At 41.0% G+C, this 26,655-nt stretch overlaps 1 protein-coding gene across 1 annotated transcript in view; it reads right to left on the bottom strand.

Annotated features, from left to right (window-relative positions):
* MORC4 (MORC family CW-type zinc finger 4) overlaps nucleotides 1–26,655 on the bottom strand; it is a 737,287-nt gene that overhangs the window by 598,542 nt on the left and 112,090 nt on the right. The window contains exon 17 of the mRNA XM_084870446.1: nucleotides 21,784–21,847. Within this exon, the coding sequence (XP_084726572.1) occupies nucleotides 21,784–21,847 (64 nt within the window). The remainder of the gene's footprint in view (nucleotides 1–21,783; nucleotides 21,848–26,655) is intronic.

Here is a 26,655-nt window from a genome sequence, read left to right as displayed (position 1 = left end):
TGGAGCCGGTGAAGTGTGGCCAGCGTGGTGGTGCGGGGCCCCCTGGCGGCATTGGGTCGGAGGGGGCGCTCCCGCGGGGCTCAGTCTGCGCGTTGGAGCGCAGCTGGGCAGTGGTGGCCTCGCTCAGGGAGCAGGCACCTGGGCTAATTTGCTGGCTGCCTGGAGAAGGGGAGGCGGAGCCGGGAAGCCACTGGGGCGACCCGTACTTCCTCCTCGTGGGGCCGCCTGAGTAGCGTGGCTGGGGCGGCAGCGGCAGCAGCCTCACTCCAGGGGCCTGGGCCCAGAGGGCCTGGGCCAGCGTGGAGGCCTCGGGTACGGGAGAAAAGCTCAAGGGCGAATTTCTGTGCTCAGTAAAGTTAAAAGGCCAGTTCAAAACGAGTGCGCATAGTTTTGGGCTGTGCTTAAACCTTTTCTGTGTACAGAATGAGCTTTAAAAATGGTGGAGATTAACTGGGAGATAAATTAAAACTGATTTCCCAAGTCATTGTAAGCAGCTTTTGAAATTCCCGGAAACTAGATGGTAATGGCCGGGAGTCTTCAGCTAAAGAATGTGTTCATTTGCATTTGAATGCTACTCCAGTGATCTGCAGGGAGTGACAAGTGATTCTGTGGTGAAGCAGCCCAGATGACCTTGCTTACAATGTTTAGTCTTTGTCATTGGTATCAGCTAAGCAGAGTCATATAGCTACTTAAGTATGAATTGTGATTGACCTATGAACAAAATTCATTCTTTTTTCTGACATTGTCTTGAATCTTAGTAAACTGCCTCTGGTGCGGAGAGGTCTAGGGGAGGCCAGAGAGGGCAAGACTGTTTGCTCTCCTGCAAAGAGATTATTCAGTGCTTTGTTTGAACTTCAGAAAAAATTTTGAGATCTGAAAAAATGTGTGACCAGATCTGTTGCTGAAACTTTACCCTAAGTAAGCAAGATGTATTAGAAATGTAATGTTATTAATCTTAAAAATGCCAAATATATTTGACTTGCCAGCTTTAAAAGTTCAAAGTATAAATTGAATTAGGAAAAGTTAATTGCAGTAACTAAATGCCTAGAATATGGCAGGCTAAACTGTATAACATGTGTTAAGAATAAGCAGTATGCAGTATTTTTTTAAGTCAGTTTTTCTGAAGTAATGTTTAATGTAACATATGAAACTTTTATATTTGTTTTGTTTTGTTTTGCTTTTCTTATATGCCATTGTTGTTGAATTTGGGCTTGTACCTGCATCTTGTATTTTGTTTAAACTTTGGGAATCATTTTTGGTTTCAGTCATGTGTGTCTACTTTGTAGATTTAAGTAGACTTCATCACAAAGGTTTATAATTTATTTAGAATTGTGTTAAAACAATGTGAAAACAATTATTTGTATGATTTAACCCCCCGCGACTGCTTGGACAATTTTCACCGATGTTCTGTGGGGGGGAGAGGGGGGGAGTAGAAGGGGGCTTAGAAATGCAGATAAATCTGTATCTGTAGGAAAAATGTGGCATTTTAAATTTTAAGTGGCTGGAGGCCTGGGAACAGGTACTGGATCTGCTCCCTCCTCCCTTGCCTTTTCTTTAAAATTTGAGGCATGCGAAACCGGTTTGGCTCAGTGGTAGAGCGTCGGTCTGCGGACTGAAGGGTCCCGGGTTCGATTCCGGTCAGGGGCATGTACATTGGTTGCGGGCACATCCCCGGTGGGGGGTGTGCAAGAGGCAGCTGGTCGATGTTTCTCTCTCATTGATGTTTCTATCTCTCTATCTCTTTCCCTTCCTCTCTGTAAAAAATCAATAAAATATATTTAAAAAAAATAAAAAAATAAAAAAATAAAAAAAATAAAATTTGAGGCATGGTTATATATTTTTGGAAGATAAGATTTTTATAAAAGTTATAAAGAGAATGTCCTGACAGGTTAGCTAGGAGAGGCAAGCCTGTTAGTTTCCTGATGGGCATTGGGGCAGCCTATTTAGTCTTGAGAGAGCCAATAGGACTCCTACATCAGCCCAAGAAGCCACCGGACAAACTGCCTGTTTTCCTTGGACATCAAGAAGGACTGTGGTCCTCGGAAGGAACACGTACTGGGGGAATGCAGCTGTTGAACTGGTCCAAAGTGGAACAACGGGCCTTTGAGGAGCTAAAGAAGGCTCTCATCTCAGCAGCTGCCCTAGCCTCGCCAGACGTTGCGAAGCCCTTCCACCTCTACGCGAGTGAGGTAAGAAACATTGCCAAAGGGGTTCTCACTCAGACTCTAGGTCCCTGGAAGAGACCTGTTGCCTATCTGTCTAAGAGATTGGACCCTGTGGCAGCAGGGTGGCCAGCATGCTTCCAGGCAGTGCCACCGCAGCATTGCTGGTGAAGGAGGCAGATAAGCAGACGCTGGGCCAGGAGCTAAGCTTTTCTCCTGGACCAGCCCTGTGTCGGGTTTTACAAGACTGTGATCATCAACCCTGCCAGCCTGCTTCCAGATGATGATGGAGGAACCCATTCATGACTGCACAGAGGTAACAGATGACAAGATACTGTTCACAGATGGGAGCAGTTATGTTCAGGATGGGACCTGATATGCAGGGGCAGTGGTAGTCACCCTGGACCACACCATTTGGGCACAGTTCCAGAACTTTTGGCCTTAATCCAGGCCCTTTGATGGAGACACTATGCCATCCACAGAGAAAAGAGGATTACCAACTGCAGCCAGAAGGAATCGGATGAACAGAAGCAAGCCCCTGACAGACCAGATGATTGGTGGACCCTCCAGATGACAAGACTGTTGGTCCCAGAGGCTCTAGGTCAGAGTTGCCCAGTGACAGCAGATTACCCACTTAAGTGTCACCAAGACTTCTGAACTTCTGTGAGGCAGAGTTGCTAGAAGTACTATCTGTGCACAGGTAAATGCTAAGCAAGGTAAGGGGGTCCCAGGGAACTTCCCCAGGAGAGCATTGGTAGGTGGATTTCAGAGATTAAACCACCAGCATTAAGGTCTAGTTTTTGTAGACACTTCAGATTAGGTTGAAGTATACCCTACTAATACAGAAACTGCTTCTATAGTAGTCAAGAGATTACTCCAGGAGATTATACCTAGATTTGGGCTGCCAATATCAGATAACAGCCCCACCTTGGTAGCTAAGGTATCTCAGAGTATAGCTCTAGCCTTAGGACAGGTAAGTGAGACTCTGGAGAAGGGGTTTAACTAAATGTGTCCTAGAATCGGTGAAAATTGGACCAACCCCCTGTCCTCTGCCCTCTTGAGGGCCAGGTGTACCCCTTACTGGGACAAGTTTCCCTTTTTTTTGGAGGGGATCATGTATGGTAACCATTCCCTTGCTCAAGTCCTTACAAGCTCTGCAGTTTGCTTGTTCCAGATGCACTGCCAGTGCCCACGGCAGACCCTGTAGCCCAGGAACTCAATGTGGGTAAAGAAATTCACTGCCCAAGGACTCAAAGGGATGCTGCACTGTTATCCTGAGCACGCCCACTGCTGTTGAAGTAGATGGCACCCAGACCTGACTACATGACTCACAGCTCCTGCATGGCTTGGATCCTGGCAACTACAGGCCAGGAGGAGAACTGATGCCTGCAGGAGGGGAACTGGACTTCAGGTCACTTCAGGAACCAAACCCAGGACTGTGGATTGGTAATTCATTCTTCAGATCTTCTGCTTGGCCACTGATGGAAGCGAGGTGCAGCTGCAGGAGATAGATGTGCATGCTCAGGAACAACCAAGTGATCATTCAAAGGCTAAATATCAAACATATAAACTACTTTGGCAAATGTCTACAGAAGAATATTTGGTTAAATACTGTTGGGATATAGACAGATTTTATTTTTCCAATTAAATCTGAGGCATTGTTAGAAAACAAACAAACCAACAAACAAACAAAAAAAACAAACACAAATGTAAATCAAGCCTCTCTATTGAAGTGAATAGGAAGGGACTGTGACTTTATCATTCCTCTTTCCCATCAGCACTTGACAGAGGACTGAGTACATAGTAGGTGGTCATTCCATGTAAATAGAATGTCATTTGACACAGGGTAGTTGGTCTAAGAAGACTAACAAGATTCAGGTTGGCAGTGCCTTAGGACTTTATGATAGGGTGGAAAAAGTTCATGGGCCAGTATAGAGTTCTCTATTAGTGTTTTGGATTTGCAGGATAGAGCATCCAATATCTTAGGATGGGGGAGTTTTGGAGGGTGGTATTGATTTGGCTGGGATATCTCAGGAACAAGGCAAGTCAGAAGTAGGGAGGGGCACAAAAATCTAGAAATTCTCTCCTCCTCTCTATTCCCAGCTGACTCCTCTATTGACAGGACATCTCTAAGCATAATTAAATATTCATTTTCACCCAATCATCTCCCTCTCCTTTCAGCCTCAGCTTAGACCAGCAGCCTTAAAGTGTGGTCCAAAGACCACTGGGAACCTCTAAGAGTCATTCACTAGCCATTCAAAAATAGTTCAGTCAAAACGACTTTTATGATAATGCTAAGACATTACATGCCATTATCAATGTGTTGGTTCTTGCACTAATGAAGCAAAAGCAATAATGGGCAAAAGTGCTGGCAACTTAGCATGGATCAAGGTAGTATGCCAAACTATAGTCATGTTATTTCTTTTCCTTTTGTAAAACATTTTTTTATTTTTTATTTTTATTATTGATAAATTATTATCTGTGTACATATTTTACCATTGCCCCCCCCTCCCATACACACCCACCCTCCTCAGAGTTTTGTATCCATTGGTTGTACTTATATGCATGTATACAAGTCCTTCGATGGATCTCTTATCTCCCCCAGATCTCCCTCCTCTCACCGCTGTAATTTGACAGTCTGCTTGTTGCTTTACTGTCTCTATATCTATCTTTTGGTTCATCAGTTTATAATGTTCTTTATTATCCATAAATGAGTGAGGTCATGTGGTGTTTCTCTTTCATTGACTGGCTTATTTCACTCAGCATGATGTTCTCCAATTCTATCCAGGTTGCTACAAATGATAAGAATTCCTTCTTTTTTATGGCAGCATAATATTCCATTGTGTAGATATACCATGTTTTTTTTTTTATCCAATCATCTGCTGATGGGCACTTAGGCTGTTTCCAAATCCTAGCTAATGTAGATTGTGCTGCTATGAACATAGGAGTGCATATATCCTTTCTGATTGATATTTCTAGTTTCTTGGGATATAATCCTAGGAGTAGGATTACTGGGTCAAATGGGAGTTGCATTTTCAGTTTTTTGAGGAAACTCCATACTCTTCTCCACAATGGTTGCACCAGTCTGCATTCCCACCAGCAGTGCATGAGGGTACCTTTTTCTCTGCAACCTCGCCAACACTTGTCCTTTGTTGATTTGTTGATGTTGGCCATTCTGACAGGTGTGAGATGGTACTGCATTGATGTTTTGATTTGCATCTCTCAGATAATTAGTGACTTTGAGCATGTTTTCATGTGCCTCTTGGACTTCCTTCTGTCTTCTTTTGAGAAGATTCTATTTAGGTCCATTGCCCATTTTTTAATTGGATCATTCATCTTCCTTTTATTTAGTTGTATAAGCTGTCTGTAGATGTTGGAGATTAAACCTTTATCAGTGATAACATTTGCAAATATGTTCTCCCATACAGTGGGCTTTCTTGTTGTTTTGTTGATGGTTTCTTTTGCCTTAAAAAAGCTTTTTATTTTGATGTAGTCCCATTTTTTAATTTTCTCTTTAGCTTCCATTGCCCTAGGTGCAGTATCAGTGAAGAAGTTCTTTTGGCATATGTCTGAGATTTTGCTGCCTGTGGATGCTTCTACTATTTTTATGGTTTCCCGTCTTATGTTTAAGTCCTGTATCCATTTTGAGTTTATTTTTGTGTATGGTGTAAGTTGGTGATCTAGTTTCATTCTTTCGCATGTATCAGTCCAATTTTCCCAACACCATTTATTGAAGAGACTGTCTTGACTCGATTGTATATTCGTGCCTCCTTTGTCAAATATTATTGGGTCGGCAGCTAAGTAATTGCGGGTTTCACACATATATGGCTTCAGTTGAATTTTTAGGTTTGCAGACGTAGTACAAATGTAAAACACATTTTGTTATTTGATAGTTGGCTATTCAGCTGTTAATCAGTAAAAAAAGTTTTTTGATCTGTTTTGTAGTTTTCGTTTGGCGTTCGTTGAAAAATGGAAAATCAAAAGGAACATTTTCGTCATATTTTGCTTTTTTATTTCTGCAAAGGGAAAAACGCATCGCAAGCTCATAAAAAGTTATGTGCTGTTTATGGTGACGAAGCCTTAAAAGAACGGCAGTGTCAAAATTGGTTTGCCAAATTTCGTTCTGGTGATTTTTCACTCAAAAATGAAAAACGCTCTGGTCGTCCAGTTGAAGTTGATGACGCCCTAATCAAAGCAATAATCAATTCGGACTGTCACAGTACAACACGTGAGATTGCAGAGAGCTTCATGTATCACATACATGCATTGAAAATCACTTAAAACAACTTGGCTATGTTCAAAAACTCGATACATGGGTTCCTCACGAACTGAAAGAATCACAGTTAAAGCAACGCATTAGCAGCTGCGATTTGCTAAAGAAACGTAATGAAAATGATCCATTTTTAAAACGACTGATAACTGGCGATGAAAAATGGGTTGTTTACAACAATATCAAGCGGAAAAGATCGTGGAGCAGGCCAGGTGAACCAACTCAAACAACATCAAAAGCTGATATTCATCAAAAGAAGGTTTTGTTATCAGTTTGGTGGGATTACAAAGGAATTGTCTACTTTGAACTCTTACCACCCAACCGAACGATCAATTCTGATGTCTACATTGAACAACTAACGAAATTAAACAATGCAGTTGAAGAAAAGTGGCCCGAATTGACAAATCGAAAAGGTGTTGTATTCCATCATGACAATGCAAGGCCGCACACATCTTTGGTCACTCGGCAAAAATTAATGGAGCTTGGTTGGGATGTTTTGCCACATCCACCATATAGTCCTGACCTTGCACCATCTGATTACTTTTTGTTTCGATCTTTACAAAACTCCTTGAATGGTAAAAATTTCAATAATGATGATGATGTCAAATCGTACCTGATTTAGTTTTTTGCTAATAAAAACCAGAAGTTTTTTGAACGTGTGATTATGATGCTGCCTGAAAGATGGCAAAAGGTCATTGATCAAAATGGGCAATACATTACAGAATAAAGTTATTTAGTTCCATGAAAAAATTGTCTTTGATTTTCTTTAAAAAATCCGCAATTACTTAGTTGCCGACCCAATAATTGAGCATAGTGATTTGGGTTGATATCTGGGTTCTCGATTCTATTCCATTGATCTATATGTCTGTTCTTGTGCCAGTACCAGGCTGTTTTGAGAAAAGTGGCTTTGTAATACAGCTTGAAATCTGGTATTGAGATACCTCCTACTATACTCTTCTTTCTAAGGATTGCTGTGGCTATTCGGGGTCTTTTATTGTTCCAAATGAACTTTTGGAGAGTTCTTTCTAGGTCAGTGAAATATGCCATTGGTGTTTTAGTGGGGAGTGCATTGAACCCATAGATTGCTTTAGGAAGTATGGACATTTTGATGTTGATTCTACCAATCCATGAACATGGTATGTTCTTCCATCTCCTTACATCTTCCTCTATCTCTTTTTTCAGTGTCATGTAGTTTTCCGCATATAGGTCCTTTATTTCCTTAGTTAAGTTTATTCCTAGGTATCTTAATTTTTTTGATGCGATGGTAAATGGAATTGCTTTTTTAGTCTCTGTTTCTGTAAGTTCACTGTTGGTGTATAGAAATGCCATAGATTGCTTGTCGTTAATTTTGTATCCTGCTACATTGCCAAATTCATTTATTAGGTCAATTAGTTTTTTAATGGAATCTTTTGGGTTTTTAATGTACAATATCATGTCATCTGCAAATAAGGATAACTTTACTTATTATTTTCCAATGTGGATGCCTTTTATTTCCTCTTCTTGTATAATTGCGATGGCTAGTACTTCCAGTACTATGTCAAAGAGGAGTGGCGATAGTGGGCATCCCTGTATTGTTACTGTTCTTAGAGGGAATGGTTTTAGTTTTTGCCCATTGAGTAGGATGTTGGCTGTGGGTTTATCATATATAGCTTTTATTATGTTGAGGTATGATCCTTGCACCCCCACCTTGTTGAGAGTTTGTATCAGGAAAGGGTGTTGGATTTTATCAAATGCGTTTTCTGCATCAGTTGATATGACTATATGATTTTTATCTTTTAATTTGTTTATGTGATGTATCATGTTTATTGATTTGCAGATATTGTACCATCCTTGCATTCCCGGAATAAATCCTACTTGGTCATGGCTTATGATCTTTCTGATATGCTGCTGGAGCTGATTTGCTAAAATTTTGTTGAGGATTTTGGCATCTATGTTCATGAGGGATATTGGCCTGCAATTCTCTTTCATTGAGTTGTCTTTATCTGGTTTTGGTATTAGAGTGATGCTGGCTTCATAAAAGGAGTTTGGAAGTGTTCCTTCCTCTTGAATTTTTTGGAATAGTCTGAGGAGAATAGGTTTTAGTTCTTCCTTGAATGTTTGGTAAAACTTTCCTGTGAAGCCATCTGGCCCTGGGCTTTTGTTTGCTGGAAGTTTTTGATGACTGTTTCAATTTCTTCCCAAGTCACTGGTCTATTGAGATTTTTAGATTCTTCCTGATTGAGTTTTGGAAGTTTGTATTTTTGTAGGAATATGTCCATTTTCTCCAGGTTGTTCAGTTTGTTGGAATAGAGTTGTTCATAGTATTTTGTAAAAATCCTTTGTATTTCGGTGGGGTCTGTTGTTATTTCACCTCTTTCGTTTCTGATTTTGTTTATTTGGGTCCTCTCTCTTTGTTTCTTGGTTAGCCTGGCTAGAGGTTCATCTATCTTGTTTATCCTTTCAAAGAACCAGCTCTTGGTTTTGTTGATCTTATGTATTGTTTCTTTGGTCTCTATGTCATTTATCTCTGCTCTGATTTTTATTATTTCCTTCCTTCTGCTTACACTGGGCTTTTCTTGTTGCTCTTTTTCTAACTCTTTGAGTTGTAGAGTTAGATAATTTGTTACCATTTTTTCTTGTTTTTTTTTTTTTTTTTTTTTTTTTTTTTTTTTTTTTTTTTTTTTTGCAATAGGCTTGTAAGGATATGAACTTCCCTCTCAAAACTGCTTTTGCTGTGTCCCATAGATTTTGGATTGTTGTGTTTTCATTGTCATTTGTTTCCAGGATGTTTTTAATTTCTTCCTTGATTTCTCTGGTAACCCAGTTCTTGTTTAATAGCATGCTGTTTAGTCTCCATGTGTTTGATTTCTTTGGATTATTTTTATTGTAGTTAATTTCCAGTTTTATGCCACTATGATCTGAGAAGATGCTTGATATGATTTCTATCTTCTTGAATTTGAAAAGACTTTGCCTATGTCCCAAGATGTGGTTTATCTTTGAGAATGTCCCAGGTGCACTTGAGAAGAATTTATATTCTGTGGCTTTGGGGTGGAGTGTTCTGAAGATGTCGATTAATTCCATCTGGTCTAGTGAGTCATCTAGAATTGATATTTCTTTGCTGATTTTTTGTTTAGATGATTTGTCCAAAGGTGACAGTGGGGTATTAAAATTTTCTACTATGATTGTATTGCTATTAATCTCTCCCTTAATGACCTGCAGCATTTTTTTTTTTTAATGTATTTGGGTGCTCCTGTATTGGGTGCATATATATTTACCAGGGTTATTTCTTCTTGTTGGATTGCTCCCTTTAGTATTATGAAGTGGCTTCATTATCTCTTGTTATGTCCTTCACTCTGAGATCTAATTTGTCAGATACAAGTATTGCTACCTCAGCTTTTTTTTTTTCATTTCCATTCTTTTGGAAAACCTTTTTCCATCCCTTTACTCTCACTCTATGTGCATCTTTTTTTCTGAAGTGGGTTTCTTGTAGACAACAGATATATGGGTCTTGTTTTCTTATCCAATCTCTTACCCTCTGTCTTTTGATTGGAGCATTTAATCCATTTACATTTAAAGTTATTATTGATAGGTACTTATTTGACGCCATTTTCATTCTATATCCATGTGTTCCTTCTTCGCTTTCTATTTCTTTATTTTTACAGTAGACCCTTTAGCATTTCTTGCATTGCTGGTTTGGTGGTGAGACATTCCCTTAGTCTGTTTTTGTCTGTGAAGCTCCTGATTTCACCTTCAATTTTGATTGATAGCCTTGCTGGGTACAGTATTCTTGGATTCAGACCCTTCCTTTGCATGACTTTGTATATTTCATCCCATTCCCTTCTGGCCTGATGAGTTTCTGTGGAGAAATCAGTTGCTAGTCTGATGGGGGTTCCTTTATATGTAACTTTCTGTCTCTCTCTGGCTGCTTTTAAGATTCTTATTTTGTCATTGGTGTTTGCCAATTTAATTATAATGTGCCTTGGCGTCTTTCTTCTGGGGTTCATTTTGCTTCAGACTCTGTGAGCATCTTGGATTTGTGTGGTTTTTTTTCTTCTCCATCTTTGGACAGTTTTCTGTCATTATTTCTTGAAATATGTTTTCCATGTCTTCCTCAGTTTTCTTTCGTTCTGGAACCACTATTATTCTAATATTGTTTTGTTTTGTATTGTCCCAAAGTTCCCTTAGGCTCTCCTCCTTTGTTTTAATTTTTTTCCCAGAAGCTGCTCCAATTGGGTATTTTTTTCCCCATTTTGTCCTCTAGCTCACTGATGCGGTCCTGTCCTTCTTCTAGTCTACTCTTGATGCTTTCTATTGAGTTCTTTACAGTAGCGATGTCATTCTTCATTTCTTCTTGGTTCTTACTTATATTGTCAAATTTCTCTTCCATTCTTTTTAGCCATCCTATGATCATTACTCTGAATTCTTGCTCTGGTAGGTTGCTTGCCTCTAACACATTTACTTCCTTTTCTGGTGATGCCTGCTTTTCCTTCATATGTGGGCTGTTTCTTTGTCTCCCCATGATTTCTCTTTTTAGGATGTCTGGTTATGTAGTTCTCTCTCTCCTTTTCACTGTGCGGTTGGGCACTTCTTTGAGTCCAATGTTCGTGCCGCTGGGATCAGCGTTCTGGGGGTCACAGCTGCTTGGTGGTCACTGTGGCTGTGGATATTGAGGTCTCTGACACAATACAATTTTCCCTCCAAGATGGCGAGATTTCCCCATCCAAGCCTGTAGTAGCTCCGGGAAGGGACCTAGCCCCGCCGTGGGTGCTTCCATGTCAGGGGCACCCTGGTCAGCGGCCCCCCAGTTTCTTCTGGTGTTTGGCTGTCTCTTGGCTTGCTAAAAAACACTCACAGCATGACCCTCAGCTGCTCTCTCTTTCTGCTTCGGGACAAGGCTTAGAATCCGCCTATCTATTCTTCCGCCATTTTTTCTTCTCTATTTTTATTGATTTCAGAGAGGAAGGAAGAGGGAGAGAGATATAAACATCAATGATGGGAGAGAATCATTGATCAGCTGCCTCCTTCATGCCCCACACTAGGGATTTAGCCCGTAACCTGGACATGTGCCCTGATGGGAATCAAACCCTGACTTCCTGGGCTTCCAGGGCCCTTTTGTCAGTTCCCTTTTCAAATTTAAATCAAACCTCTCTATTGACATTATAGTTCAATGTTCCACCAGGAGCTACACCAATTGGGCTAATGTTATTTCTTCATGAGCAATGTATTCTCAGTAGAAGATATATCAGATTTATTTAAGAATGTCTTGATGAAACAGTAAAGATTATTAATTTATTTAAAATCAACCCTTTGGCCCTGGCTGGTTTGGCTCAGTGGATAGAGCATTGGCCTTTGGACTGAAGGGTCCTGAGTTCAATTCCAGTCAAGGGCACATGCCCAGGTTGCAGGCTCGATCCCCAGTAGGCAGCCAATCAATGGTTCTCTCTCATCACTGATGTTTCTATCTCTCTTTCCCTCTCTCTTCCTCTCTACAATCAATAAAAATATGTTTAAAAATAGTAAATAAATAAAATCACCCTTTGAATACAGGTCTTTTTAATAGTCTGTGTGATAAAATAGGAAGGATTGATAAAGCACTTCTACTGCATACCGAATTAAGATTTTTTGTCATCAGGATAAGTACTTGTGCAATTGAATTGCAAGCTAAACTGTCCAAATGGAACTTTGTTTTTAATTGAAAAAACAAATAACAGACAAACTATTGTTATTCAGACTTGGGTATTTGGTTAGCATTTTGTTGAACATAAATAAAGTGATCCTGTTATCTCAAGGAAAATGACCGATAGTATTGGTTATCAATGATAAAATTTAAAATTTCAAGTAAGAAAATAGAATTTTTAAAACCTGCATCTGCCACTGTGAGCTTGAGAGTTTCACAAAATCCTAAAGACATTTCTGATAATATTAGTAGTGACATTATTAGTGAATGTGGTTTTTTATATTCCATAATCATGATATGAGTCAACAATTGGAAGATCTATATAATTGGTTGTGCTGATATTTTCCAAAATGACTAATGCATGATATTACAAAATCATACATGGATAATAGATCCATTCGAAGTGCAATACAGACCAATGGATTTCAATGTCACAGAGTACAAAAGGTTCATTGATATGGTTTCAAATTCAACATTGCAAATAAACATTAAGAAACTACCACTTCTGGAGCTTAGGTGTGGTACCGAGGAAGAATATCTACAATGTATTAGTTTTCTATTGCTGCCATAAAAAATTATCACAAACTTAACAACTTTAACACAACACTCCTTTATTATTATGTAGGTCAGAAGTCCAGGTGAGTTAACTTGAGTTCTCTGCTGAGGGCCTTAAAAGGCTAAAGGCACATTTTTGACTGGACTGGGCTTTTATCTGGAGACCCTGGGGGGAAAAGTCTGCTTCCAAGCTGATTCAGAATGTTAAAAGAAATCCAGACCTTTGACTTGTATGTCTGAAGTCCCCATTGCCTTGATGGTTGCCATCCAAAGGCCACTCTCTGCCTTAGAGCACATGTGTCAAACACAAGGCCCGCGGGCCAAATCCAGCCCGCCAGGCCTTGCAATGTGGCCCGCACCGCGCTGTCATCACTGCACTCCGCTGTCAGTTTATGACATTGTCAGTTTATGACTGTTCAGTAAACCATTCGGCCCGCGATTTAGGCTGGATTTTAGATTTTGGCCCCTTCTCTGATTGAGTTCGACACCCCTACCTTAGAGGCTGCCTGCCTACATTCTTTCTCATGTGGTCCCTCCCATTTTTGAATCCTCAATGGCAAGTCAAGTACTTCTCACACTTTGAATCTCTCTGACTTCCTTTACTGCCACTTAACAAAGCATTCTGCTTTGAAAGGACTCACATAATTAGATTAGGCCCACCTATATAATATCATGGGAATGATAAACATCATAAACACAACTCTCAAAGGAGGAAGAATTTATATACAGGTCATGGTCCTTTGTGAGTCATTCTTAGAATTCTACCTTAAAAAAAGCTATTAAAGCCCTAGGTGGTTTGTCTCAGTGTATAGAGCGTTGGCCTGTGGACTGAAGGGTCCTGGGTTCGATTACAATAAAGGACACATGCCTGGGTTTCAGGCTCAATCCCCAGTAGAGGGTGTATAGGAGGCAGCCAATCAATGATTCTCTCTCATCATTGATGTTTCTATCTCTCTCTCCCTCTCCCTTCCTCTCTCTAAAATCAATAAATATATATTTAAAAGAAAAAAAAAGGGTACATGCCTGGGTTGTGGGCTCAATCCTCAGTAGAGGGCATGCAGGAGGCAACCAATCAATGATTCTCTGTCATCAATGATGTTTGTATCTCTGTCTCCCTGGCCCTTCCTCTCTGAAATCTATAATATAGATAGATATAGATATAGATATAGATATAGATATAGATATAGATATAGATATAGATATAGATATAGATATAGATATAGATATAGATATAGATATAGATATAGATAGATATATATCTCACTATTAAATAACTCCCTTCTTTAACCACACTTCTTTGTGAGGCTGAATTACTTTCATATACTTTAATTGAAATAATGTATTGCAACAGATTGAATGCAAGAGCAGATATGAGAATCCAGCTGCCTTTTATTCAGCCAGATGTTAGAGAGATTTATAAAAATGTAATATAATGCCACTTTTCTCGCTAATTTTTTTTTGTTTTGGAAATCATTATTTTTTTCATAAATACATTATTTATTTTTACATACAATGTTTTTTTCACTGTGATTTAAAATTTTAAAATTGTTTTAAAATGTATCCACTTTATTTCAAATATATTAAATATCAATCAATATAACCCATAAAAATTTAAGATCCGGAATATTCAATTACTTTTTAATGAGTACCTTTTATTTACTTAAGTATACATACATGTCATTTTAATATTCTGTGTGATAAAATGTGGAAGGACACATGAAATTCATTTTTTTGGGTGTATAGTTCCATGAATTTGGACAAATACAGCTATACAACTGTTACAGTTTCAACAACCAGAATAATTCCCTGTGCCACACCACAGTACTCAACATCTTCCCCCACCCCCAAACCCTGGCTACTACTATATTGTTTTCCATCACTATAGTTTTGACATTTCAAGGATGTCACATAAATGGAATCATATAGTAATCAGACTTTTTTTTTGTAATCAGCCTTTTGAATCTGGGTCCACTCAGCATAATACATTTGAGCTTCATCCATGTAGTTGTGTATGTGGTACATTCCTTTTTATTGCTGCATAGTATTCCATTATACAGATGTGCCACAGTTTGTCCATCAACTAGCTAAAGGACAATGGACTGTTTTTTTTGTGTGTGTTTTTTTCTCAGTAGATTATCCTTTTTATTCATTGAATACAAAATGAGCAAAGAAAAAGAAATAAGCCCAAATGTTCTGCCACAGAAAAATTTTGCTACCCGTAGGAATTTTCACTGCTCTCTAGAATCTCAAATATATATATATATATATATATATATATATATATATATATATATATATATATATATAATTTTTGTTAATCCTCAGCTGATGATATTTTCCCATTTATTTTTATTTTTTTAAATATGTTTTTATTACTTTCTGTGGGAAGAGAGAGGGAGAAAGAGATAGAGGCATCAAGGATGAAAGAGAATCATTGGTCAGCCTCCTCCTGTACACCTCCTACTGGGGATTGAGCCCAAAACTCAGGCATGTGCCCTGGCCGGGAATTGAACCAAGACCTCCTGGTTCATAGGTCAATGGTCAATCACTGAGCAACACCAGCTGGGCTTTTCATTGATTTTTAGAGAGAATGGAAGGCAGAGGGAGAGACACAGAGAGAAACATCAATGTGAGAAAGACATATCGATTAGTTGCCTCTACATGTCAGTCTGCAACTGAGGTACATACGCTTGACTGGAATTGAACCCGGGACCTTTCAGTCCACAGAATGATTACTCTATCCACTGAGTCAAACCAGCTAGGCTAGAATCTCAATCTTTCTACATTTGAACTTCTAAAATAATTTTATCGCCAGTTGGAAGGCCAAGACTTAAAAAAAAAATCTACAGATAAGAAATGCTACCATGTTCTTGAGAAGCCCTACTGTGAGCAAGTCACTTTGCCACCCATAAATATACTGCCTAGGGTGCCTTGTTTCTTCGTTAATTAAACAAAATGTGGACAGGACTGTGCAATGTGTGTGCTGGCCTAAGTGCACCTATTTGCACACATGATTATCAACTAAGTCAATCTTCTCACAGGGAGTGACAGAATACCAAGGGTCTGAATCCTGACAAGGTCACTTCTTACTCGACAAACTTGGGCAAGTTACTTAACTTTTCTCTGTTTCCTCACATCTGAATATTTTTTAAAGTGTAAAGAGGACCTAAGACTACAAATTTTGAGAGATGATGGTAATGGAGGTATCATTTTTATATGGGAAATAATTACATGGATGAAAGAGTTATATTTTGGAAGTAGAATTGAAAGGATTTACACATCAGATGAGATAGGGTGTGGAGGGTAAGAGAAAGAGAAAACAATGAAATTAACTTTAACTCAGAGGTTTCTGGCTTTAATAACTTGTTTTGGCAAATGGAAGGTTGGTTTTAGTTCCAAGGGAACCAAGGACATCATTTTGGACATGTTGATTTTGAGATGTTTTTGAGCTATCCAAATCAAGATGTCGGTATTATAGGGGCCTGAATTTCAGAAAAGCCTGGGCTGAAAATTTATGATTTTTGAAGTCATTAGAGTGTAAAGGATAATTGAAACTATGAGAGATACATGAAACCTCCAAGAGTGGGAATTCAGAGTAATAAAGGAAGAAGACCTAGGTCTGACTCCTGAGAACCACCTGTATTTAAGGATTTGGCAGAGGAGGAGTCAATGAAGAATTAGCTGGAGAGACAGGAAAAACATGAGAAAAGAATTATATAACAGGAACCAAGAGAAGAAAACATTTTAAGAAGGGCAAAGTTACCAAGGATATTTAATGCTACAATAGAGGTCAATGAAGTTAAGAACTGAAAAGTGGCCATTGGATTTGGTGACATGGAGTCATTTTTAACTTTGACGAAAACTTCTTGGTCTTTGTGCAATAGTGGGGATGGGATGTCACTAATCTTCTCTCTGCCTTAGAGTTTAACTCCTTTCCTCTTAGCCCTCTCTCTCCCTCCCCTTTGCCCCTAGAATCTCTTATTTTTCCTTCTATACTCTTGTTTTCAGAGCACCAGTTACTCCTTATCTCTTAAGATCTTGCTTTATAGTCTTCTCTTTGATTTTCTTCTTTAAAGACTCCTCTCCCAACTCTTTTACTCTATTCCTTAACCCATCTCTATCCAGACCCTCATTTTTCTTCTTTATCCTTAACAAGATACTGCTTTTCTTCTCTTCTTTCAGAACCCTCTCCATTCGCTCTAGGCTCTCTGGATCTCAGCAAGGATCCCAAAATTACTAAGGAGCCCAGGTTGAACACTGAGGAGTCACAGTCTTTGGCATGATTCCACCAGGATCTGGCAGTGCCAACCCACAGAAAACACAGTGTTAGAACCTAGTCCTTGAATGAATGCCAGTCTGGTTACCACATCCTGCCAACACAGTACATTCATCCGCCCTGGCAGCTGCTCTTAAGATTTTTCCTATTCTTATTCTCTTTTTATTTATTTATTTATTGTTATTGTTATTATTATTATTATCATCATCATCATCATCATCATCATTTTTTGCCTTTTCCTATTCTCAATTGTACAGTCATAGTAAGGCACCCCTCTATTACATATTCTGTCTGGTACTTAACCAGCATTCCTTATTTGTCAAAATGCTTTCATGTTCATTAGCCCAGCCTTGGGAAGTCAGCTGGGTGAAGCCTAGAGGAAGAAGATATGAAGACTTGTCTCTGGTCACACAATTTGATTAGAGGATTAACCTACTGTCACTACCACTCCTTTGGTCTTCTTGTTTTCATGCCCCCAAAATCCCTGACCTGAGCTCAGGCATGGCTTCCCTTTGAACCTGTCCCAGCCTGCCAAGGGGTAGCACCCTACTGCCATTTGCACTTGCAATATAGTTATGGGCCACTTTGAGAAAGACAATGATTTCTGATTTGCTTCACTAAATTCTCACTAGGCAACAAATCTGACTGATTGCTTTGATATTACTTAAAAAAACAAAAAACAACAACAACAAAAAAACCCAACAAAATGGAGTAGAGAATAATGATGAAGAGCCAAGCTCCAGAATTGGCCAGGTTTGGTGTCAGGCCTGACTCTGCAGTGATTCAGTGAGACAATATACAGAAAACCCTCAGCACAGTGCTTGACACCCAGAAAATGTCAAATAAATAGTGGCCACTAATCTTACTTTATTTGCATAGGAATCCTTAGGAGGGAGTCACTGTGATACACTGGAAAGTTTACTGAACCAGACACAGAGATCTGGATTGTAGGTCCAGCTATTCCTGCTCAAATAAAGTTGCTGGGTAACTCATTCATTTTATCTCATGAGACATAGACTTTCTCATCTGGAAATAGTAATAGCTGCCTTATTTTTGTATTACTTTGTTTTAGCTTTTAAAGTATGCATCCTCTTTGCCCTAGCTAGTCTATTCTTAGGAATTTGTGAGTATTATGTGCAAAGATTCTCGGCTATGAAAGTGAAAATGGAAATAACAAAAATGTCTAATAGTTGATGATTAAATAAATTATCTATACTAATATCAGGATAATATGCTAATTAGATGAGGTCAACCGGCCATCTTCTGGATGTTTGTCTTCCTTCCAGACAAAGCCATGGGAGCCAAGGCAGAGGCAGTTAGGGGTGATCAGGCTGGCAGAAGGGGGCAGTTGGGAGCAATCAGGCTGACAGGGGAGGGTCATTGAGGGAGACCCGGCCAGCAGGGGAGGGCAGTTGGGGGTGACCAGGCTGGCAGGGGAGAGCTGTTGGGGGCATTAGGCAGGCAGGCCAAAGAGCAGTTAGGAGTTAGCAGTCCCAGATTGTGAGAGGGATGGCTGACTGTGGGATTGGGCCTAAACCAGCAGTCAGACATTCCCTGAGGGGTCCCGGATTGGAGAGGGTGCAGGCCTGGCTGAGGGACACCCCCCACAAACGAATTTAGTGTACAAGTCTCTAGTCCTATATAATAAAAGCCTAATATGCAAATTGACCATTATTCCAACACACAAGATGGCAGCCCCCATGTGGTCAGAGATGGCTGCCCCCTTGTGGACATAAGATGGCCATCACAAGATGGCCAGCAGAGGAGGGCAGTTGTAGGAGATCAGGCCAGCAGGGTAGGGCAGTTGGGGGGAACCAGGCCTGCAGGGGAGGACAGTTGGGGGGACAAGGCTGGCAGAGAAGGAAAGTTGGGAGGGATAAGGCCTGCAGGAGAGGGAAGTTGGGTGTGACCAGACCAGCAGGGGGAGCAGTTAGGGGTGACCAGGCCAGCAGAGGAGGATAGTTGGGGCAATTAGGCCAGCAGGGGAGGGCAGTTATGGGTGACCAGGCTGGCAAGGGAGGGCAGCTAGGGGTGACTGGGCCAGCAGGGAGGGCAGTTGGGGTGACCAGGACAGCAGGGGAGGACAGTTAGGGGTTACCAGGACAGTTAGGGGCGACCCCTGCTGGCCCAATTAGGGGACAGTTAGGGGTGACCAGGCCAGCAGGAGAGGGCAGTTAGGGGCAATCGGGCCAGCAAGGGAGCAATTAGGCATCAATCAGGCTGGCAGGGGAGTGTTAGGGGGTGATCAGGCTAGCAGGCAGAAGTGGGTAGGGGCAATCAGGCAGGCAGGCAGGCAAGCAGCTGGGAGCCAGCAGTCCTGGATTGTGAGAGGGATGTCCAACTGCCCATTTAGGCCCAACCCCACTGGGATCGGGCCTAAACGGGCAGTCAGACATCCCCTTAAGGATGTCCCAGATTGGAGAGGGTGCAGGCTGGGCTGAGGGCACCTCTCCTGTGCACAAATTTTGTGCACCAGACCTCTATTCTATATAATAAAAGTCTAAGTGCCTGTTCCAGCAGAAGGATAGGAACAACTGGTCGCTATGATGTGCAGTGACCAGCAGGGGGTAGACACTCAATACAGGAGCTGCCCCCTAGTGGTCAGTGTGCTCTCACAGGGGGAGTGCCTCTCAGCTAGAAGAAGCCTGGCTCAAGGCTGGCAAGCCTCTCCCACCTCTGCAGCAGCGCTAAAAAGCAGTGAGCCAAGCAGTAAGGAGCGAGCAGGCAAATGGGTGGTAAAGAGCAAGAGTTCCTGGACTGTGAGAAGGTGCAGGCAAGGCTAAGGGACCCCCCTGCCCCAGTGCATGAATTTTGTGCACCAGGCTTCTAGTGTTCTATATAATAAAAGGCGAATATGCAAATATACCAGAACAACTGAACAACCTAACAACCCATTGTTATGACGTAAGCTGACCAACAGGGGGCACTTGCGGAACATGGTGGGCCGTCGGCAGCAGGTGGCAGAGCATGGAACAAGGCGGGCTTTGGCCATAGTGGTGAGATGGTGGAGCAGGTGAGAGGGGGCACCAGACCAAGGCGGGGCACCAGACACTGTCATTGGGGTGAGCCTCTGGTAGTTACTGAAAATTTTTTGCTCCCCTATGCCATCATCCCGCCTGGCACTTGCACCCTCTGCCAGTGCCAGTCCTGATTGTTTGGTGCCATCAGTGGGTGAGAGCAGTGGGTGCCAGCTCCGATTGCCTCTGAGAGCTTCATCACCTCCCCTTCTCCTAAGGGGCAATTGGAGCAGCAGCTGCCACTAGCACCTACTGCGCTGGCCCCAATCACTCCGCGCTGTTAGCGTGTGGGAGCGGCGGCAGTGGGAGTGGGGCTGCTGGCAGACAGGACAGGGAGCCACAGTGGGTGAGGCTGGGCAGGGGTGCAGAGGATGGGCTGAGACCCACCCCTGTGCCCACTGTAGCCTTGTGACCCATAGTTACTTTCAAAGTGCACAAATTTGTGCAGTAGGCCCCTAGTATCTATATAATAGAATGCAATGCAGCCAAAAGAGAGTGATCCAGATCTATTTTAAAAAATATATTTTTATTGATTTTAGAGAGAGAAAGAGAGGGAGAGAGAAACATCAATTAGAGAGAAACATTGATTGCTGCCTCCTGCACACTCCGCACTAGGGATTGAGCCAGCAACCTGGGCATGTGCCTTGACCAGGAATTAAACCATGACCTCCTCCTGGTTCATGAGCCATTGCTCAACCACTGAGCCACACCGGCCAGGCCAGATCTATTTTTTAATTGACAAAGAAATAGGATCATGTCAATGTCATATCATTAAATAATTTATAAATAATAGGCAACAAAATTACAGGGTATAACGTGATGCAATTTTGTAAAAAAATATTTTGACTCATGTCTTTTTCAGTACATCAAAATGTTAACAATGGTTAACATTATACCTATTACTGGTGACATTATAAAAACCTCCATTTTCTTCTTTATGCTTTATTTTCTGAATTCCTTGCAATAGCATCTAGTATCTGATCAGAAAAAACAAAACAAAACAAAACAGAAAAATGTTTTTTCCCATTTGGAGAAGAAACCCAATCTCTGCACTCTACTCCACAGACCTTGTGGGAGACTGTAGAGTATGGTACTCTTGCCGAAACCGGTTTGGCTCAGTGGATAGAGCGTTGGTCTACAGACTGAAAGGTCCCAGGTTCAATTCCGGTCAAGGGCATGTACATTGCTTGTGGGCACATCCCCGGTGAGGGGTGTGCAGAAAAAAAAAAAAAAGAGTATGTACTCTTGTGTGCAGTACAAAGGTGAGGCCCATGGTTATCATAGCCACCTCTGTCCTACCTTGTAAGGATCTGTTCTTTGAATACCTGCAGTATTCGTGTTTGCCCTGTACAATGGGGTCGACCTTAAGAGTGGAGTAGGGTTGGGGGCTTGCTGGAGAACAAATCTGCATGGAAGAGTTTGTGGGGCTATAGACAGCACAGGGTTGCTTGGGCACTAGCTCACTAGGCTGTGTCATGAGGCTTACTTCCTGCTGGGTTGTAAGGCCCCTAGCCAGGAACACCTAATGGGCATAAGAGAACACTCTCCTCTCCCTACTTCCAAAGCTGAAATGTTCTGAATTCCTCCTTGGGTCAAACTGCTCTCCCCAAAGCCTCTCCTGGGCTCACAGAGGTCACCACACAAAAGCTCAGCTGGAGTTTTTGACAGGAAAAACATAAAACTCACCAAACTTCTTTTTAAGTACCTCAATCTTCCACAGCCTCCAGGGGTTTAATTCTGATCTGAAATAAGTCTCTGACCCAATGCTAAGATTTGCAAATGGATTTTGCAAAGCTGCTGGCAACTATTAGAAATCCTTTATCACCTCAGTCTGGGGCCCCTTGTACCTTGCTCTCCTCCCTCAGGATCCCTTCAGGATCTTCTCCAGGGTCATACGTCTCCTCCAAGGATCTGCAAAAGAAGCACTTCGTAAGTGTCTCAATTCCAATTTATTTACTGCCTTTTAAGCTCACTTAGGTGGTCTCTTCCTTCCTAGTTGCTCTCAATTTGGCTCATAGTGCTGTCTGGCTAGGCCACCTTGGGTTTCTGAGGGAAGGACAAGGGAGAGAAAACTCCATAGTACATGGGTTAGTAGTATTTGTTTCCTCAAGGGTACCACAAAGTTACCTATCTTTGAACCTATAGGGATAGAGGAAGCACTCTACAAATCGATAATAAGTTCTGAATGGAGCTTTTGAGAACGAAAGGACTGAGATAGAAGGATGGAAGGAAAGAAGCTACAGTTTACAGCTCTATCTAACATGCAGATTGCTTAAGGAGGATTGGAAAGGGTACTCCCTCATAGCCAGGACCAGTGCCTTCCTCAGCATGAGAGTCAGCAGAAAGTAGAATTTGAGTGAAGTAATAAGGCATCCCCTTCAAGTCCTTAAATAACTTACCCCCACTGCTCTGCAAGTCTGTAATTAGAAAATCCTTTTTTGAAGAAAATCTAGACATTTGGGACAGCACAGATGGACCTTGGGGTATTATGCCAAGTAAAGGAAGCTAGACAGAGACAAACACTGTATGATCTCACTTATATGTAAAATCTTTTTTAAAAAATCTGAGATCATAGATACAGAGAATGAATTGATGGTTGCCAGAGGCAGGGGTGGGTGAAATGGGTGGAGATGGGTCAAAAGGTACAAACTTCCAGTTAAATGATAAATAAATCCTGTGGATGTAATATAGCCATGATGATTATAGTTGAAAATACCGTATTGTATATTTGCCAAGGTAGTAGATCTTAAAAGTTCTCATCACAAGAAAAAAGAAAAATATATAACTATGTGTTGGATAACTAAATTTAATGCGGTATTCATTTTGCAATATATACATATATTAAATAATTATGCTGTGCACTTAAAACTAATACAATGTTATAGTCAATTATATCTCAATAAAAACAAAAGAAATTCCTTCTTTGGATGGATACATTATTTTTTTTAAGTATTCTCTTTGAAAACGCAATTTCAAATAAAACATTAACAGCATTTTAGTTGCTGACATTGTAGGTGATATCTGTTCTCTAAATTCTGCCTTTCTGCATTTTCTAGCTTTCTAAAATGAGAGTGCCTTACTTTGATGATCAGGACAAAAATAAACTTATTTTTAAAATATTTAGAAAATCTCTCAATCCAGTTATAGTTTTTCCAGAAAGTAGGGCTTCAAAGGAATGGCTTTGCCACTTACTAGGGCAGCTGGGGGGGTGAGATACAGAGAGTTGAGCAAGTGTCTCAGATTCCTCTGAGATCAAGGGATGGAGAAACCCACTTGTCCTGTCCCACTCAATCTTTTGAGGGTACTCCCAAAGAAGGGATACTGTTCACAAAACTCTCAAGTAAGATATGCAGGGACTAGTAAAGCAAGTATCCAGGAAAGAAGTGGTTAATTCAGAAACTGCTGTCAGTCTTGATACCCCTAATCCTCTCCTGCACTTCCAATCCCTCCCCTAAGGAAGATTAAGGTAAGGATCCCAAATGAAGCCTTCTTGCCCAGCCCTTGGGCCATGGAATATGTTGGTCCCGTGCCCAGAAAACAAATTCAGCTGGCAAGGTCTAGAGTTCTCTGTTACTCCAAAGTAGCCAGGGCTTGATTTCTAGGAGGATCCCCCATAGAGAGGACTTTCTTTTAGAGCTTCCTGCTTCTAATAACAGCTGTTCAGTCTTCTATATTTGTCAAAGTGGCTTTCGGTCTTCATTACCTTACTTGAAACTCAAATTCTTGGACATGAACAAACTAGGGCCTGAAGAAGTTAGGTGACTTCTTGAACAGGTTCCAGGAAGAACCAAGATGCATACATTTTGGTGTGACTTTGACACTACCCTTTAGATGATCAATATTCTTAGAATACAATTAACCATTTGTTGATGACCTACTATATGCCATGACCACACTGAGAGGCAAGTGTCATTTCCATTTTACACACGAGGAAACTCAAGTGTAAAGAATTGAAGTGACTCTCCCAAGGTCACACAGCTAGAGGGTGCAGAGGCAAAGCCAAATCCTTGTCTGACTCCAAAGCATAGGCTTTTTTCCTGCTATACCATACCACCTATCTTGAAAACAAATACCCTCAGCTTTTTTCTTTTGATAAGAAAATGCTAAAGCCAGTCCATATTAATAAGAATTTCCAAGGTCTTTTGATTCTCAGGCCAGGACTCTTTCTCTAAACCCTCTACTGCTCATCACACAAACAAAACCAGAATTCAGTCTGTGTCACTGCTCAATCAGTTGCTATTTTGTCCACCACTGACTTCCTGACCATGGCTGAAAGCTGACCCACATTGGGACATTTTTCCCATTTGCATAGTAAGTTTCAACAACTTGTTCTTCCTCCTGCCCAGCTTTGCTAAGTCAGACTTTAGGGATTTCAAATCTCTGTGATTTTTTTTTTTACTCTGCCTCTCCCTCCCCCATGCCAAACCACTTTTCTACTTACTCCTACTGAGTCAAGATTGGGTCTGAGGAGAGGATATCTTCTTGGGTACACTTTGAAATTCCATGGGAAACTCAAACTGGACTCTTCTGTCACCATTCCAGAAAGGCTAAAGCAGGAGCTGGGAGGCAGGAGGTCTTTCCCCCCCAAAATTCAAGGTAGCTTATCAAATATAGATGGGAAGTACAAAGGGAAAGTATTTATCCCAGTCTGGGTAGAAAGAAGGGTCCAAGGAAAGTTTCAAGGAAAGGATGATTCCTGAAGGATGGCTAGCAATTAAGCAGGCAAATGGTGGATGGTAAAATAACATGCTTAAGGGCTTGGAGACAGAGAGAAAGGCAAATTCAGAGAAGTGCATGTGTCCAGGTATGGCTGGAGTTTGTGTGTGTGTGTGTGTGTGTGTGTGTGTGTGTGTGTGTGTGTGTGTGTTTTGAAGCTGGGAAGAAAACCAGAAGTCAGACAATTGAGGACTTGCCTGGCATCAGGCTACAGTTAGAACTTCATCCTAAAAACAAATAAGAGATCCTGAAGTTTTTAAAAGCATAGTAAAGAGGTGGGGTGGCACTCAAGATTTCATTTCCATTTTAGAAAGATCTGCCCAGCCAGTTTGGCACATTGGTTAGGGTGTCAGCCCTCACACCAAAGGGTTGAGGGTTCGATTCCCAGTCAAGGGCATGTACCTCCATTGCAGGTACAATCCATTCCCAGTTAGGGCACAAGCAAGAGGAAACCAATTGATGTGTCTCTCTCATGTAGATGTTTCTCTCTCTCTCTCTCCTCTCTGCTCTCTCTAATATTCAGTGGAAAAAATATCCTTGCTGCTCGGGTGTTAAAAATGCACCATTTTACAAAGATCTTTGACTTCTGGATGGATCATTGATTACAGGGGCAGGGCAGAAGTGGAATTAAAGAGACCAATTTGAGGTGCCTATGAGATTTCCAAATGGACAAGTTTAGGCAATGGATATGGGGGAAAATGGATTTGTTTGCATATATTTTGACAGTATAGCTGATAAGACTTCATAAATGACTATATATTAAAAAGAGGTGAGGAATCAAGGATTAATGGCTTGGGTTATTGAATTAGTTATGGTCCCATTGAAATAGAGAACACTATGTAAACGTTTGGGGTAGGGAGAGAAGACGGCAGATGACTTCAGTTTTGCAAATGTTGAATTTGAGGAAACATGAAAACATTCAGATGGGGTCATTCCAAATGCAGATAAATATACAAATCTTGAGTTCAAGAGAGAGATCTGTGCTAGAGGTCTAGCCTTAGAAGTCATTAGCATAAAGACAGAGTGGATGAGACCATCTATCAAGAATATGGAGAGGAGGATGGGTGGAGGTGGGAGAAAGCATAGAGAGATAAATGGTGATGGAAAAAATAAAAAATAAAAACAAAAAAGTAAGTTCTGAAAATCAATTAACAATTCCCTTTTCAAAAGGATGCCCAATAAAAACATAAACTATTGTGAATGGGGAGAAAACACAAAATAAAAAGTCTAGATTAAACCCTCAGTGGAATAATCAGATCTACAGAGGGAGCAGAACTTTAAAAGAGACATAGGAGAATCATTCTGAGGGACAGGGAAAACTAGAACTGGTGTTATAGAAAACAAGAGAGAAGACAATTTTATGAAGGAGAGGGAGAAGGTGAAATAACAGGGATATGATAATTGGATTTTGGGATAAGGAAATAATTGGTAATCTTAGTGAGAATATTTTCAGTAGAGGGTTAATGTCAGAAGCAAGACTTCAGAGGGTTGATCAGTGAGTGGGAAAGGGAAGAAGTAGAGACATCAATATTAAATGGCTTGTTTAAGAATTTTGGATGAAACTAAAACCGGTTTGGCTCAGTAGCTAGAGCGTTGGCCTGCGGACTGGGACTGAAAGGTCCCGGGTTCGATTCTGGTCAAGGGCATGTACATTGGTTGTGGGCACAACCCCAGTGGGGGTTGTGCAGGAGGCAGCTGGTCGATGTTTCTCTCTCATCAATGTTTCTAGCTCTCTATCCCTCTCCCTTTCTCTCTGTGAAAAATTAATAAAATATATATTAAAAAAAGAATTTTAGATGCAAAGAGAATGCTGTGGATAGGGTAATAGCTGGAAAGTGGAGAGGGAGGGTGGCTTAAAAAGATTGATAAGTATTTGAAGTAGTCCCCTGAATATGTTCACTAAGGAGATGTAGAAGAACTACCAAGGAGCACTGAAGGCCCAGTGGGATGCAATCAGGATCAGGAATTGTGCCCCATTTAGCAATAAGAAAACCAATGCCTTG

The sequence above is a fragment of the Pipistrellus hanaki genome (assembly GCF_964339955.1).
Source record: "Pipistrellus hanaki genome assembly, chromosome: X".
NCBI lineage: Eukaryota > Metazoa > Chordata > Mammalia > Chiroptera > Vespertilionidae > Pipistrellus > Pipistrellus hanaki.
This window is presented reverse-complemented; position numbering and strand designations above follow the sequence as displayed.